The sequence below is a fragment of the Abramis brama genome (assembly GCF_963993115.1).
Source record: "Abramis brama genome assembly, chromosome: 10".
NCBI classification, from domain to species: domain Eukaryota; kingdom Metazoa; phylum Chordata; class Actinopteri; order Cypriniformes; family Leuciscidae; genus Abramis; species Abramis brama.
The window spans coordinates 16,632,027-16,649,420 of record NC_139972.1 but is presented as its reverse complement, the minus strand read 5'-3'; the positions used below and the strand labels follow the sequence as shown (position 1 = coordinate 16,649,420).

General features: G+C 37.5%; 1 protein-coding gene across 2 annotated transcripts in view; it reads right to left on the bottom strand.

Annotated features, from left to right (window-relative positions):
- Nucleotides 1-15,383, bottom strand: part of LOC311090714 (roundabout homolog 2) — a 56,253-nt gene extending 40,870 nt beyond the window's left edge. For both annotated transcript variants that reach the window (XM_084126179.1, XM_084126180.1), the window contains exons 1-2: nt 14,936-15,383; nt 9,182-9,508 (exon numbers count right to left, since the gene is read on the bottom strand). In XM_084126179.1, coding sequence (XP_083982305.1) covers nt 9,182-9,508; nt 14,936-14,996 — 388 coding nt within the window. In that variant the 5' untranslated portion in view covers nt 14,997-15,383. The remainder of the gene's footprint in view (nt 1-9,181; nt 9,509-14,935) is intronic.
- Between the last annotated feature and the right edge of the window lie 2,011 nt (nt 15,384-17,394).

The window sequence follows — 17,394 nt, the reverse complement described above, 5'->3', positions numbered from 1 at the left end:
AAGTAAATCATATAGTTTTATGAACAACACTGTTGAAATACATAATGTAATCATATTTAACTTATGCACATTATATATTATAACAAATGCCTGCAGAGGGTGCCAACGGCCTTTTGATTATTGTTGTTACACTTTACAGCATGATCAAATCCTTGTTTAATATTGGCTAAACAACATTTAATTCAAATGTCCATTTATCTTTAATATTTGGTCACTTCTTTAGGATAGAGCTTGAATGCTTGAACAAGAACATGTGGACATCAAAACATGCAAACTCAAAGCTATAGGGTTTCAACTTTTATTTTGAAATTGCGATATTTAGAAATATATTGATGTATTTGAAAGCTGATTCTTGTTTCATATCAAAAGCAACCTGCTCTGTTTTGTCTGTACCAAAGTGAAATGAACGCATCGGACATCAGAATAACGACTTCCCGAACTTCCCAGGAAGATTTCAATGCACCATTAGTAGGCAGCTCACTAGGTTTTGGACACAAGTCCTGCAAAACAAAAATCCAACAGGAAAGCCAATTCTTTAACTCTGCAGACAGACAAATTCAACAATGGTTGGTTATGTTGATCTTACTAAGCATCAGTGCTAACGGCAAACACTGTGAACTCTGCCCCCCTTCTTTTTTCTATGCCTACTTATAAAGGAAAAGTTACCCATAAATCCCCAATGGTGATTGACAGATTAAAAATGTGACCCCTGCCCTATGGCAGCTGCCTCAGGGGGCTCTTTGAGTTTCCTACATCAAAGGGTGAGCTCCTACGGGGCTTTAGACTCACAACAGCGGCTGGTACAGAGCCTCACACACACATAAATGCCACTCATATTCTCATCTCAGTGAATTATAAATGCATTTCGGTAATAAAAATGTACACCAATGTTCACAGATTAATTACGAGTGTGGCAGCATTATCTTCCTATCTTATCTCTTAAACAACACTTTGTGGATGAATGTTTTCGATTAACACCTCAATTATAATGTGTAATTTCAGCGGCCACTGGCTGCAAAAGGAAACCGTAGAATGTAAAGCATGAAAATGATTCTAAATAAATACATTCAGCCATCGATTCATAACTATGATATGACCTCTGCGGCAGTTCTGCTGTAATACCGAGTCCTGGCTACACCGTCCTTTGGCAGACTTTTATAAATGCAATGACTTGTGATAATTACTTATAAATATTCATTGAAATGTCATGTTATTGGTGAGATCCAGAGAAGCGAGTGCTCCATTTTCTTTGTTAGTTAAACTCATGCTCATCTCCCACCTATGAATATTCATATCTTTCAGGCTGGGACAAATGGTGCGGGTCTGTCTATGGGCAGTAAGTGACTCATGTTAGGATTTGAAGTGGTTGTCTGGGCACCCAACCTGGCCATAAACAACTTCACCACTCCATGATCCAACCCAATCTGCCACAATCTTGTTTACTCAAACCATCTTCACATTTTAGATTCTTTAGATGCCATGGAATTTCCTGCGTCCTATTCACTAACCACTCGCAATCCAGTTTAACCAGGTGGAAATGTGTTGAAATTAGCCCACTCTCATTCTTTTCAGTGCAAATGTGTATCCTTTCTATGTAAATGAACCTTATTGTGCAGCTTTACTCATAAAGGCTTATAGAGTGCAGCAGTTGGGTTCTGGAAGTAAAAATTCAATTAATTTTCTCCATAGGGAAACTGATTTTTAACAATAACTGGTAAACCTTTAAAAACAGACCTGTTGTGAGCACTGAGGTTGTTAATTGCTGGTATATGCTTTTGTTAAAGCCATCAGTTTGCATAATTTCAATGTATTGTTTTTTTAAAGAATTGTGTTTAACAGCAAAATTCCTGGTGAAAAACTACATTGCACATGATGCTGTGAAGAAAATTAGCCCAATCAGAGAATGGCAGCAAACAAATCAAGCCAAAAGACCTGGCAGGGAACACCGACTCGCTACGCTCTCAAAATACTTAAATGTTTGTATATATACACATATTTTGCCTTAAACATAAAATATATTGTTTTATAACGTTGGTTGTTGTACATATTGCAGCATTTTAGAAATGCCCCATTAGTGGCACCAATAGGTTAATGCTCTTTCGTGTTTGAAAATAATTCAAGTCTTTGAGCTCTTTTATCGTGATTTGTGTTGTGTTTCAAGGGACTCGTACCAGTTTGCTCCACATCACAAATGTAAAGCTGTACCAGGTAAGCTACTGAACAAGTTTACTACGCCATACATACTAATGTTTTGAGGTCATAACGTATTGTGGAAGAAACCACGCAAGTCTTTATCAACCAATAATCTGCCCCTGTAATCATAATTTGTGTGAAGAGGAATAAAAATAGTTGGTATTTTACTGCCATTAGGATCCATTTCAGCTGAAAACTGCAGTGAATTGTATGTAAAGGTACATTTTTGAAGGAAGTCATGTTTTAAGGATAATTTCATTATAATTAATAAATGGCCATTTTAATACAAAATATACTAATTAAAATTAATACCATGTGCCAGGAACCAAAAGCCAATTCCACAACAAACCTGACATTTAAAAATGTTATTACCAAACAAATAAATAATTTCATCCCCTAAAGCTATGTTTTTAAACTAACTTACTATTAAATGATTCAGTTTTACTTTCCCCCCGTTGGCCGTAAGACCTGCTGACTCCATCATGGTTGTCTGTCACTGTTAAATGAGCGTCCACTCATTCCCTTGGGCCACTCTGACAGTGTACAAAAAAAGCACAAGGCAAGCCATCCCTAGCATATAAAAGCATGTTTTACGAGAGAAAGAGCACAGATGTTGCAGAAAAGTGGCCAACCGACTAACCCAATGCAGGCATCTGCCAAATTCCGCAAAACCCATCCGATGGACACCTTCCAATCAGTGCAGATCCGATGGCCATATGATAATGATAGTTAATGCTGAGGGTGACTGGTGGCCCCAAAACAGAAACATAAAAACAGTGGGGTAATACATATATGCATGCATGAGCTTACAAATTGGCAGTGTGCATACATTCTCTGTCCCCTGCAGTCCACTGTGGTGGCCCATCACCTCCTGAACAGAATTTAACTCGCAGGAGGCATATGCACAAGCAAGGACAAGGACAGGCTGTTCCAAAACAGCCCACAGCATGTTGCATTTTTCAGGAGACGAAGCCATGTGTTATTCATGAGTGGTTAAGAAAAGAGAGGGTAAAATAGTGTCACCGTTTACCTAGAGCCGGCCAGCCCGCACAAAAAGCTCGTAAGTGCCCTCGGCCATACCACTTGCCTAGTTATGGGTAAGAATGATACACGCTTGGCTCTGACAGGGTTCGTCCCTCTTGGCGGTGTGTTCGGGAAGCCATTCGTTCCCCCTCTCATCCTCTACACTTTTACACAATTATGAAGCATAAAAAATAAAAATGAAAAGCAATCTGGTTTTTAATCATCTGTGCGATGAGTGACATGAGCAGAGAGACTCATTAGCTACAGCTGAAAGCCCCGTGGGTCACGTGACTGGCATAAAACGCTATGGTCATTCTCTTAATTCTGCTTGGCTTCCTTCCACTGAGCAGACCATGCAAGGCAAAATCATCATCATCCCTTACATATGCTGTACAAGCCAATTACTGTTGCTGCTTAAATGATGTACGGAAATAAATCCACATGAATTAGCAGGAACTGCTTCCTTATACATTGGCTGTGTCTCAAAATATAGCGAGATGCTTTCCAATTCAAGATTCAGTGCCCAAAATGTCCAAAAATGCTGTTTAGGCTCATTTTGAAACTTGGTGGTTGTGGGTCTGCAGAAAATTTTGGAGAAAAAAACTTAAATTTCTGTTTAGGTTTATACAAAAAGTGTTATTGTTCACTAAAACTAAAGGTATTAGATTTAAATTTTGTTAATTGAAGGGAAGCCGAAATAAAATAAAATATATGTATTAGATTAAAAACTTAAACGTACAAATCTTAGAAATGTTGCTGTGCTAAAATTACTAAAACTAAAACAGTAATACAAATAAATTAAAACAAAAAAAAAGACAAAAAATTACAAAAGCACAATAAAAATAACAAACTAAAATTGAAATGATGAAATAAAAGCTAATTCATAATATTAATAAATAATCCATAATACTTTAATTGTCACATTCACATTCAGTTTAGTTTATCTTGTTTCATTTTCATGGACTCTTTCCTGTTTCCTTTGTTCTCATTTTTCCACCACTTGTTTTGGTTATTGATGTATGGAAACACACCTGTTTCTATTTTGTTCATTATACGTTTACACAACAACGATGTGCTAAAAACGGAAAAGTTTTTCTTTGTACAGATGACAACATTATCAAAACGATCCCTGTTCACACGGAATCCATGAAAAAGACTAATAACGTGCCAGGCAAGTAGTTGGCAATGTCACTTTTTTACTACAGTGCACTCGAGCCGAATGCACATGACATAGACACAAATTACACACATTTTTTTTTTGTCCGTTTTTTTATTCTAAGGATGTCAATCTTGCTAATATTGTATTATTACTTTGTCTTCTGGGTAAATTTCATCTTCACAAAGCCAGAAACTTTCACTGTAATCCCAATTTTACAATGTTCTCCTCTAATATAAAGTCCCTTTTTACTTTCTTTAAGAAAATGTTAAAAACTTTGAAAACAAAGGCATCGAAAACATGTATCATCCTTGAGTCTGTTGTGAGAAACCTTTAATTTTTCATGATGACAAAATGTTATATTGTGCTCTACCATATGGGCCCTTGCACAGAGAGGGGAATTTGCCGAATTGCCGAACTCACCCGAATTTTGAGCTCTCTGGGTCTTCGCGTTGCAGAGATACAAGCGATTTTCTTCTGCAGTGAATATAAACATCATCACTGCACCCAAAAACAGTGAATTTGTCTAAATGTGATACTGGTATTTCCACAACTCATGCGTTTGACTTATGGGAGTGAAAGGACATTTTTGAGGTTGAGCTCATTTCAAAAGGCCACAAGTCTTTCTTCTCCGCCCCCCGTAGAGATCATGGAATGATTGTAAATGACAAGCCTGTTGGGATGTACATTATTAATAGCCCACCACTGACTCACCACGCGCTCTGTCTCCTTCCTTACACACGGCCGTTCATTCGCATCCCCCACTATGGAGACCCACAACACATTCGCCCATTTGTGACTCAGGCGTTGGTCTTTAAAGAATAATCATTCTAACCTGAAGAATCCGAGACGGTTTTGACAAGCGGCCATCTGTCGATGTGTGTGTGTGTGTGTGTGTGTGTGTGTGTATGGAAGTGGGAGGAGAATTGTGAAATGTTTCAGGCTAACTTAAGCACTCCTACACTTTCAGCGCGACAGTGACAACTACATAATTACATTTAACATGTAATTATATGGCGGAGCATGAAAGTGGATGTGGTTGCAAAGGGTTACGACAGGCCGGCATTGCGACACATGGCTGGAAGTGTGTGTGTGGACTGGACAGAATGTTGTTACTGTTCATTTCAAAGCCACATAAATAAATCCATCCCAGAGGTGGGCTAATCCCACGCCACGTTACTCCCCGTCTCGAGACTGGGCTAATCGACTCACCCAGAGAAAGGGTGACTGGGTTAATCCACACATCGTTTGTGTTTACTTCCTTTCGGACCGATAACATCCCATTTAATATCGCTTTCCGGCTTCTACATGCTTTCTTGAACAATCAATAACTGGACAGAACTTGGCGTCACAGAGCCAGAGATTGTCTTCTGAAAATTACACAGTGCAACAGCAGAAAATGTTATGCATATTACATGAAATAGACAAAAAGAATGGAAGATGTGCGAGATAAATAGTGAGTGCGTTCTGTTCAATAACATTGTGCATGCAAGAAACCCCATAACAGCCCTTCAGAGGGTTTAGATAAGAGCGCATGGGGAAAGATGTATTAGGGAAAAGCTGCCATGGAGCATCATTACTTTATAATCCCACACTGGGAGAAAGAGGGACAGCTGGGCTAGAGCCTTTTAAGCAAGTTTTATTTTTCATTTGTCCTACTTTATCTTAATCCAGGCTCAGGGAACGCGGCAGTTTGCTACCCCAGACAGACTGCCACATTCAATGCTTTGAAATAGATACAGCTTTTCTCATGCATAAAAGCTTCAACACAAAGCTGCTATTTTAAAAGAATACGTGAATGGATTCGTATTCAAGCCGAGAGCTAAATATCTACCTCTGCTAAAAAAAATAATAACAGACACCACTAGTCGCACTTGCCACTTGTCATTCTGTCTTTATGACAAGCGTCAGATTAAGCATTGGTCGTTTGGCATACATATGTTACATGGATAATACTATATCCCCCAATATACCACAGTCTAGCATGGGATGGATTAATATATTAGTGTAAGACCCAGATTTAACCTTCTCTCACTGGTGCATCCTTTAATATTACAAAACAACACTGGATGTTCACAAAATGCAGATCTTTTGTTTGTCAAAGCACCTTGAAACTCATGAACAACAGAAGTGTTGCATTTAGAGAGCGATTTATACTTGCTACGGCTGTTTAAACCTTGAAGAATAAAGTCAATTTTTACATATTCTTGAGGAAATGTGAGTGTTGCTTGAAACTCACTGCTGTAAATGGCTTTTGTTTGAAAACACGTACTGTCAGTATGTACTGAATTGGAAGAACCTACTTCTCGATTCTATGCATGCATGGCCATTTGACCTTGTCCGCCATTAACAAATATGATTTCTCTCAGTGCTTGAAAAAGAAAAAGTGCCTTGCAGTAACATGGAAGTAACAAATTAACATGAAAGTTGGCCTTGCCGTTAAAAATACGTGTTCTTAAATAGTAAGATGGACACTGATGCTTTGACTCTGAGTGGCAAAGTACCGGCAACGTGTGAGATGTGGCGGTACGCAAGAAAAGTGAAGGTACGCTTAAGATTAAAATACAGTATAGAAGTGCCGGTAATGCATCCTAGTGCGCACCAGCCCACTTCGAGCACTGGTTTCTCTATGATGTTGAAGTCTTAATGCATAAAGGAAAAGTTCACTCAAAAATGATAATTCTGTTATCATTTACTCACCATCATGTTGTTCCAAACCTGTGTTGTACTGTTAACTAAACCTTGAAAATATTAAAAATAGGCCTAATCAGTAATTGAAATAATGATGAAATAATAAATATAATTATATATATATATATATATATATATATATATATATATATATATATATATATATATATATATATATATATTATTTCATCATTATGATGAAAAACTTCAATGAAAATTAGAAAGATTTCTAAGATAGAAAAAAAATAAGTTGAAGCACTAAAATAAAAATAATGAAATAAAATAAAAAATAAGAAATACAAATAAATGAAAGCTATTTTAAAATAAAAAATTATTAAAAAAGACAAAAACATAACAAACAGCAAACTTATACTTACAGTATATCTGTATGTATTAAAATAACACAAGTTTCCAAACTTACGTGACGAAAATCGTCGTGACAAAAGACGATATTTTGAAATGTTCATTATTGCTATTATCATTCTTTCTTGGTCGAAAATGCTGAAAGTGTGGCCACAGATCAAACGATTAATGTGGTTCCAAAACTTCTCTCACAAAGGATATTCACGACTCTACTAGAATAGTTATTATATCACACGTGCCTAATACTGAAAAACACAATTGACTCACTAACAAAAAAGCACAAAGTAAGCATTTCATAAACCAACAACTCTTTATGATTATGAGTACCAAGATGAAATATGTAACAGATGGACACGGCCGCATCAGACTTGTCATGGCAAATATTGCTCACTTATCACAAACAGGCTGATCCCATGTATAGTATACGATATTTTTTTTCCCACCTCAATCCGCTTGCTGCTATAATCTGACCAGCAGGACATGCATGCGGTCTCAAAGACGTGTGAAGGATCGCTCAGTCTCGCCCCAGCCTTCACCTGTTGTACCCCTCAGGATCCTCCGTCTTCATAAACCACCCACTCTGCCCTCATGCAGCGGTCGCGCTGGCAACTGTCCAGCTCTAATTAGCACATTAATCACTGCTGAGGAGAAGATACGGCCGGCGGTGAGCTGGGTCTCCCGGTGTATGACCCCAGTCTCATCTTCCACAAGGACGTACACTTAATTCATGAGCACTGTGCAGCACGAGCTAATATCCAGCCTGATTTGAGGCTCAAAGGAGTGCTGAGTGTAGATCTATATGGACTCTAGAGAGCTATGAGTCCTTTCTCTTTCTGGCTTTAATCGTACATAATAAATCATCTTGTAAGTCTTGCTTAGACGACATATTTTCTATGCGGTAATTATGACTTGGAATTAAAGGCCATGTAGCATCATTCAGCGAATCTTGTGCCCGAAAAAAATCCACATTCAGTTTTATTTTTGAATGAAAAGTGAGATTTAACGAGATTTAGGTCTTAAAATACTGTGCTGCAGTCAGCTAGTATTCCCCTTCCATGCTATTATTAGGGAGTGTAAGTATGCAGATTTCAGGATAGGATCTACCACAGAGTGCATGATTGCAAATCATTTTCGCCCAGCATGCTCTGCTACTCAGCGTCCTCTGGGACAGTAAGCAAAAGTCTGTAATGGCTCTAAGGGCTTGACTCTCCCTCAGCAGTTAAAGATGTCTATTTTAAGATCTCATTAAGCTTCGAACGGGGAAATAATTTAATAATTTCTTTCGGCAAGTCGGTAAATGCATCAAAATGGGCTTGCCATGAGATTGACCCATCAGATCAGACTCCTGAAAAGAACAGGGAGCTACGAGAAATGTAATTGTGTACTGTAAAAGACCACGTGGAAAACAGGCACCAGAAAAATTCATGGCTTGTTTTGTTAATGAGCAAACTTCGTTGCATTCCCATTCTAATCAATAAACTTGCTAATCCAGTTTCTTCTGGCGGAGAAGCTGGATATGGTGCCTTTCTGGAGCCAAGGAGCTGGATTACGACTGAGCCAAAGGCCCAAAGCAGAGTCACCCAGCAGGAGGACACACTGTCACAGCAGGCAGAAACTCAGCAGCAGCCTGCCACAAAGAACTCAACAAACAAAACCTCAGGACATGTCTGAGAGGAATAGATTACTTCTATTTCAGCACAGATATGCTCCATCTAGAAACACAGAATAAGGTGGAATTTATCAGAAAATACTTACTGGCTACTTCCAGCGAGGCATTTCGGCTAACAGCCTCTCCTAGGTAATTGCGGGCGACACAAGTGTAAACACCCTCGTCGGGTTTGCTGCGGCGTCCGTGAACGATGCGCAAGAAAAAAAGGGAGCCGCTTGGCAGAAGCATGCGGTGGGAGCGAGGGTCGTCCTTATCAGTTTCAACGTGCTCGCCGTCTTTATACCACTCCACCGTGGGCATGGGCCGACCCTCTGCCTTGCAGTTCAGGGTGGCTGGCTCACCCTTTGACACGATCAGATCTGAGGGATCCTCCACTATCCTGGGAGGAGCATCCTCCAAACGTGGACGGGACCCTGCGAGAAATCAACAGTGACAGTTAAAAGCATATACATGACATACTGGAGGAATGTTTGGCACTTTTAGTGTTAATTAATTAACCAAACCAGGCAGTTAAACCTAACTTCTTGTTAAAAATAAATATGCCGGCGGGCTTTAGCATATCATCCTCACTATGCTGTAAAGCACGGGAGTCTCAAGAGAAGCCAGGTTATCCCGGTATATTTTTCCGTTGATATAAATAATCACATACATTTAGCAATATAGCCGGAGAATGATGTATATGATGTGTATTACGATGTTATAATGAACATTAATAGTAGCCTTTGTTCAAGTTGTTCAAAGCATTTCTAAGGATGCTGATTGTTAGAAGGCAGCTGTCTGACTCTGAGATGGCGAACAGGAAAATGGTTTGTGTAAAATTAGCAACACATTAGCTGTTTGCTGTTATGAGTCCGACGTTGTAGAGAGCGATACATAAAACGCATTACTATTCTGATACACCGACTTTTAGACGAGCCTGTATGAGTGAGGGTAGGCGGGACTCATATGAATATTCATGGACCACGTATACTTAATGAAGCAAGGTTGTAGAGTTACATTCGAAGCCAATTTAAGGCCATTGAAATAATTTAGGCTATTTCACAGGAAAAAGACGTTTAAATATGCCATTTTGGTGATAAAATATGAGTTTTAAGGGAAAAAATTATTGACTACATTATTTATACAGACTTTAACCTTCATTACTTGAGTTTATTGCCATAATCAGCTTTCTTTACTTAAACACAAACATAAGCCCCTTTCACACAGAGCGTTAGGGGTGTGTAGAGTGATGACGGCTGAGATCATTCGGCAGCTTAATGGAACGGTACGCGATACGCTAGTTTATGATCGAATCAGAAAAAAAAATATGCAAGAGTGTGGTTTTTCAAGAGATTTCACGTGTCTTTACGGGTTGTGTGTGAACGCACGCACAGATTCCAGAAAATCACTGGCCGTGTTAATGAACCAAAATCAAACAGCCCCGGGACACATTATCAGTGTATTTTCCGGAAATTCTGTGTGAAAGGGGCTATAATGAAATAGCTAAATGCATGTCTGTTAAATAAATATACTACATCTGATGCAGTTTTCAGTTTTTAGAATTTGTAGAGCACTACAAAATAATCAGGGCTGAAACTGCTTAACAGGTCTGTGGAACTTTTTTTTTTTAATTTTACAAAACATTTTGTGAAAAAGAATTTAAAAAAGCCTTTGATAACAGAGTACCAGGGTGTACCATTCAACCACACAAATAGTCTTCACCAGCATCAGTGAAAGGATGGAACCAGGGGAGAGAGGCTTCTAATGGCCAGTGGGAAAGGGAGCTGGGGATGAACCTCTCAAAGGCTGATGACTCAGCACCTATTAAGCTTTCAGCCCAGAGAGCCAGATGAAATCCGTGCGAAGTTAAAAGAAGCTGACATTAAGGCTGAGTCTAGCATGGCTGCCGCTGTTGAATGAGGCTCCAAACCTCACCGCCCATTAGTGCCGAATTCTGCTCTGGCCTGGGCTACAGAACTAACAGAGAGGGTTTCTTATTTATGTGTGAGGGCTTTTAAGAGGTGGAATACTTGCAGTGCAATGCACAGCAGTGGCCATGTGTTGGGGTTTTCTTGACATTAAAGGGGTGGAAATTCTCAACAGTTGGTGAGTGTTTGCAGCAATAAAATAATATCATCTATGGAATGGAAAACTAAATACTTAATTTGTCTGAAAATACTCAAGTGGAAGAAAACAGTCTTAGATAGCGTAATGTGTTTATTCTTGGTGAAGTTAAATCCAATGAGTTACTAATGACTTTCATAAAAACTCAGTCATGAACACCTAAATAGTTCATCAGCCTCCCGCTGCACATTACACTCATGAGTATGTTTCCATCCGTTCACAACACTCGAGATTATAACTCCCCACTACTCTGAGACATCATCATTTTTAAAGTTATGGCAAGCTAATTGGTCCTTGTGAGAGAATGAAAGGAACAAATAAAAGCCGGTGGTTTTCAAACCCATCACACATGAAAAGCCATGCTGATTTGAAAGGATAATTATCTGTCAGTGATTTCACGACATACACAGTCACTGCTTCCTTTCGAAAGTGTAAATGAGAGGTATAAGACCACATTAACAGGTTCATATCTTATAGGAAAAAAGGTTACATTTGGAGAAGATTGTGCCATGCAGTCACCCATAGAGCTGTACAATATTTACACACACAAATCACATGAGAAATTTCTGAGAGATTATTCTCACAGCATCTCTATCAGTGATTTCCTGACTGGTGGGAAAAAATATATTTTTAATGGGTTTTCGGATATATTTTACTAGCTGAAAATGTACCTCGCATTCTTAAACCTAAAAACGTAGAAACTTTGACATGCCAGAACAGAGCTGGGAGAGAAGAAATCCAATATGCTGGTAAATGAATACTCAGGAATGAATAAAGACTGGCTGTCTTTTTAGGTGAGCAGAAACTGTACAACACAGTTGTATGCACCCGTACCATTCAGAATTGAGGTAAGAAATGGGATGAAATTGATGAATTGACATGATGAAATAATACAGAAATTTTGATCGCAAGAAAGAATTCAAATGAATTGAAATAACTGATAAGTTCATACAACAAACTAAGTTCAAACAACCATCATTTTAAAATAAAATTAAGCTTAATGCCTGAAAATGTATCTAGACAGAACAATCAATAGACAGACAGACAGACACACAGATAGAAATGTCATAAAAACATCTGCTATTCTGAACACAGGATTATCAAGTGTCTTCCTTTGGAATACTGTTGACACAAGTTATATTTAGTGTATGGCTACGAGCTATGGCGTTATGTAAAGCATTACAGTAATTAATATTTACAAATATTAGACATGCATGCTTCACCCTCTTTCTCCTTAGGGCTTTAATGTACCATCACTAATGCTAATGCGTTATGAAAAACGGTGCCCAGTCGAATTTTCAAAACTGTTCGCCTCAAACATATTCAAATAATATGAGCATCAACCTGGCTCCCTGGGATCAGTAATGATCCAATGCTTTTCTCAACAGACATTACTAATGGGTGCGTACTGGTGCACACTGATCAAAGAACAAAACAAAACATTCGTTCATGAAAGAGATCTGATGGTATGAATCCTAGACCCATTATTGCGCCAGGCACATCGCTTTTCACAGCGTAGCAAAAACTGTTCTTTATCGACTAACTGTGACAGCTTACATCTCTGCTGGGTGATCCATCTCAGGCCATTTGTCATAGTTTCAGAAACGTCATTATCTCCGTCAACCCCATTCAACCTCTTGTAGTTGGCATTTGCCCTAACCTGACTGCAACTGCTAAGCAACACAAGCTGAACAGCTTTTGTTTTGTCAGTTCTAAGCTTCAGATCTCTTACATTAATTAATGATAGTTGCGGGAGATTTTGCAGTCTGCAGTTTTCTGCTAATGAACAAACACAAACACACACACAAACAAACACACCCACATGGCCGCTTATTTAAGGAACATGCACATCTACTTACGAAAATTAAATCTGGAACACTTATTTGCTAAGTGAAAAACAATAAGCCGAATGAATCATTGGTCTATAGAGATATCATGTGATGTTGTTACTGTAAATGGTGTCAACATGTCTTAAAATAATCACTGGATTTAAAGAGCTGCAGTTAATCCATGTATATACTAGATATACTATATAAATGGACAATACATTGGACTATTTAAAAAAATAATTTCATTAACTTTGTCATATTTGATCAGATTTAGACTAAGGACATCTTCAAAAACAATTTGTGAATTCATCCTACTAACAGCTCTGCCTTTGGTACAGACGTCTCTTAGCAACTAGACTATGTCTGCTATTATCTAGCATTATCAATCATCTTTCATAGTATGTTTTAACTCAGAACTTTCTCCAAGTAAACAATGCTTTTCGTATTCACAGCTGACAGTCAAATTGATAAACCCGCTGCATATTAATACAAGCGTTGCTCTATTTTGAGCATCCTTTCAGCTCGGGCACCCCCACAATGTGGAGAGACAGATGCATAACTCATAAATTCTTTTTCTAAAGCTCGCAGCCGCTGTCTCCTTTAATGCAAAAGGCCATTAAGCTGGCCTCAGCGGGGGGACACATCATGCCGCCCGCAGACTGATGATACAGCAGTGGCATCACTCTTTGCACCTGCCAAACATTTTCGGTCAGTCTCTTACAGGTCATTTCACCGCAATCAAAGACGGTAAACATACTCCAGGCTATAGGAGATCATGGAAACAGCTCTTGTATAAATATTTACTCATATAGTGTAACAGTTGATGTCATGTCCAGACTTAAGACACGTCCCCTGTGAGTACTGCCATAATGGATGAAAAAAATAAACACCATCTCTAATAACTAGAAATGCCTTTCTTTACACAATTTGCATTTGCACTGCTGTACTTGTTTTGTATCATTAGCTACCAAATGAAGAAATCAAACACAGTAGTCTTTCTTGTAATACGCTTTGATAAGTGCCTGAACATGAATATTTTATAAGACAGCTGTCTTTTGTTAAATCCAGAGTGATTATGATCTTTTTAATGTTTTAATGGAAACTTTCTCTTATTGTTGTCTCACATTTCACTATAAAATCCATTATGTTTAAAAAAAAAAAACATTATTTATTTAACTTGTCAGAAAAACTTATTTTGATCAGATTTTTTTGAGTTTCAACTTAATTTCCTTCATCAGAAATCACAATTTAAGTGATTGAAAACGTGTGCAATTAACTAATATTAATTAATTTATATATAAATGTACATTTTATACAACGTGCAGTCAGTTGACAGTGGTTACGTAACAAGATGTGACCTAATGTAACTCAACGTTGGTAGTAAATGGAAGATTTTCTAAAAAAATTATTTTTGTGGATTTGTTTTAATATATGTTCCATTTTTGTTGCTTCAACAACAGTATTAAGAATTCACTGTAGCCTATATTCAACAATATTACTGATCTGCATGCATTGACACCATTGTTTGAAAACTGAACTGGGCTGGACGATGACATCACTGTTTTCTCCAGAGTGTAGGCCTATATAAATGAACTAAATTAATAAGTAACGATTTTTACAACGGAAATGAATCAACCCTGAACTTATTTGAGCTGGTCAACAACACTATTTTCTTCTAGACCTGCTGTGCAGCCAAAAAAAAACTTTGTTGCATTGTTTTCCTGGTATCACTGTAAATTTGCTTTAAAACAAACTGCATTGTAAAAATGCGCTATATAAATAAAGGTGACAACAGACTTAGTGACCATAGGCTAATAACATGAAAGTCTGAGACTTAAACTAACAGATTCAACTTACTCTGCAGTATTGAGTCAAACATAAGATCAATAAACTAGTGTTTTAACTCACCTGAAGAGCTGTAGATGTTGGAGAGCATCAGTAACAGGGTTCCTATGACAACAAAAGCCATTTGTCCGGCTTCCAACAAGACTTGCGCTGTTATCTACGGCATTAGTAGTTTCTAGACAAAAGACATTCTCATTGGAACATGCCAAGCGAAACAATTTTAAACTCGTAAAATAAAACAAGAGCGGGAAAAGCACTTCAGCTGCTCTCTTGGAGAAATTCACAGCAGCGCATTACGATAAAGTCAGTGATGCCTGATCTGAAACGCGCGGATATTTGTATGAGGAATTGCATGATGACTCTGATGCCTAACTATTTTGTTTACTCCCTCTGTCACTCATTTGGCTGTAATATCGCACAGACTTCAGAAGCTGTTCTCCCAGTCAGCTCACTGCATGGCGTTTGGATAAGATGCTCGAGTGGGTCGAGTGTGAGCGCTCTGCAGAATGAAGCGCGTGGAGCTTCAGTCCGCCCGCGAGGCGAGACTAGAGCGCGCTTCACAATGAATCTTAAAGCGACAGCTTTGTTTTGCTGTCCTTGTCCATCGGTATTTCGCTTTATGATTTCCCCCGCCGCTAAATAACAAACAATAACTTTATTTGTTATTTTATAATGATTTATTTGATACTTAAAAAAAAAAAATATATATATACACTTTATTAAAAATATAGGCTAGATGTTATATTTATGTATAATTCAATTTAATATTATATCTATTATACAAGTTAGGTAACGGGTACACACCTTAATATTTTCTCCTGACCATAGTTGGCACAATATCTCTTATATATAGCACTTTTGATTAATGGCTTTTTAACATTTTTAATTGTATCGAATGCCAACATTTGTGAGATTCTGTCAGCCGAAACAGTTTTGAGGTTAATTGATCTAATTTTGTGTCTCAGGAAAATAGGACATTGTATTATGTTGAACATCAACGTTTTTGTGTCTATTATTTGTGAACACATTAATGTGTTTAGATTTGTTGAGTAAACGTTATAATTTTTATTTTTAAGTAAATATAAAATTAGGCCCTTGGGGTATTCTGCCTGTATATAAGTCATAAAATAATTTTACCTTTCAGACAAATCTCTTTTACTGGGATTCGGTCATCATTTTGTCGGTCATCTGTAAATCAATTATTTAACTAAACTGTCAAAATAGCATTTAAAATAGTATAGTTGATTTAGTATTTTACATTAATGACACTTTGAAAAAATATAAATATTGATAAGAATTATATAAAAAGTAATTTAAGTTTATCCAGGCGGGGCTTCTTACCCCAATATAGGGGCCATCATACCCCTCTTTTAATATTTGACATTTTGTGCTATAACAACTAAATTAGCAAATGCTATTTATTTCCTAATAACACATTGGCTGATGCATCATCATCCTGCACATGCAAACCTTATACCTAAATCCACACTGTTCTTAAGGATGTCATCTTTCCCCATGTTACGCTAGGCACTTTTGTTTCACTTCACACACTCTTAGAAGGAATGTGTAGACAAATTACACAAATTATGTGTAACACTCTAATTTACACATTTTGTGTCAATATTAACTAAAAATGTGTAGAAAAAAATAACCTATTTTACACATATCTATGTGTAGTTTAAAAGTTAACACAACTTGGGAATTTATTCAAAGCATTTAACAGAATATGAATAGACTGATGTGCTTACACACGTCATGTGTTATTTTTATAACGCAACCGTCATTTAAATTAGTTAGTTGAACTGAACCAATAAGGTCTATTGACTTTGAGTGAAGAGAATCCAGTTCCAGTCAGTTCAGTAGTAGATAATAGTCTGTTAATGACAACAACTATTTTGTTTTTACTTCTATTGAAAATAAAACATTTATAACATATCACTTTGTTATCAACTACCCCTCGCGTCAAACTGTTGGTGAAAACCACCTTTTTTACCAGGGAGATGATTCACGCCGAATCATGCCAGTGATGCTAGCAAGATTCTTGAGGTAAGCTGTAACATTAGCCTATACTTGAATTCATATTTTTACTTATGTTTATTTACAAAAACAATATTTTTAAATGCTAGGTTACGATGAGATTTTGCGGGCAAAAAAACTTCCATTGTCAATAGTGTAGCTGAAGCATGGCTAAACCAAGCAGCTTTATTTTGATCAATGCTGCGAATTTGCGTGGAAAACCCGATTCAAAATCGACATCATTTTTAAAGGGTGTTACTTACAAATATATATTCTGAATTATAGTATGATGGAATTTAAAAACAATTTGATGCTTGTGTAACTTTCTCCTCTCTTTCCCTCTTATATTTTTATATAGTGTTGGAACAGCGATCTTCTCTGAAGAAGAACTGAGCACATTTGTGTTGTGGACACGTATGCATCCAGGGAACAGGGGACTGATAGATGTCACTTTTCTGGAAACACTTCAGAAATTTCAAAGTCGCGATCTGATTGGTTGAATTCTA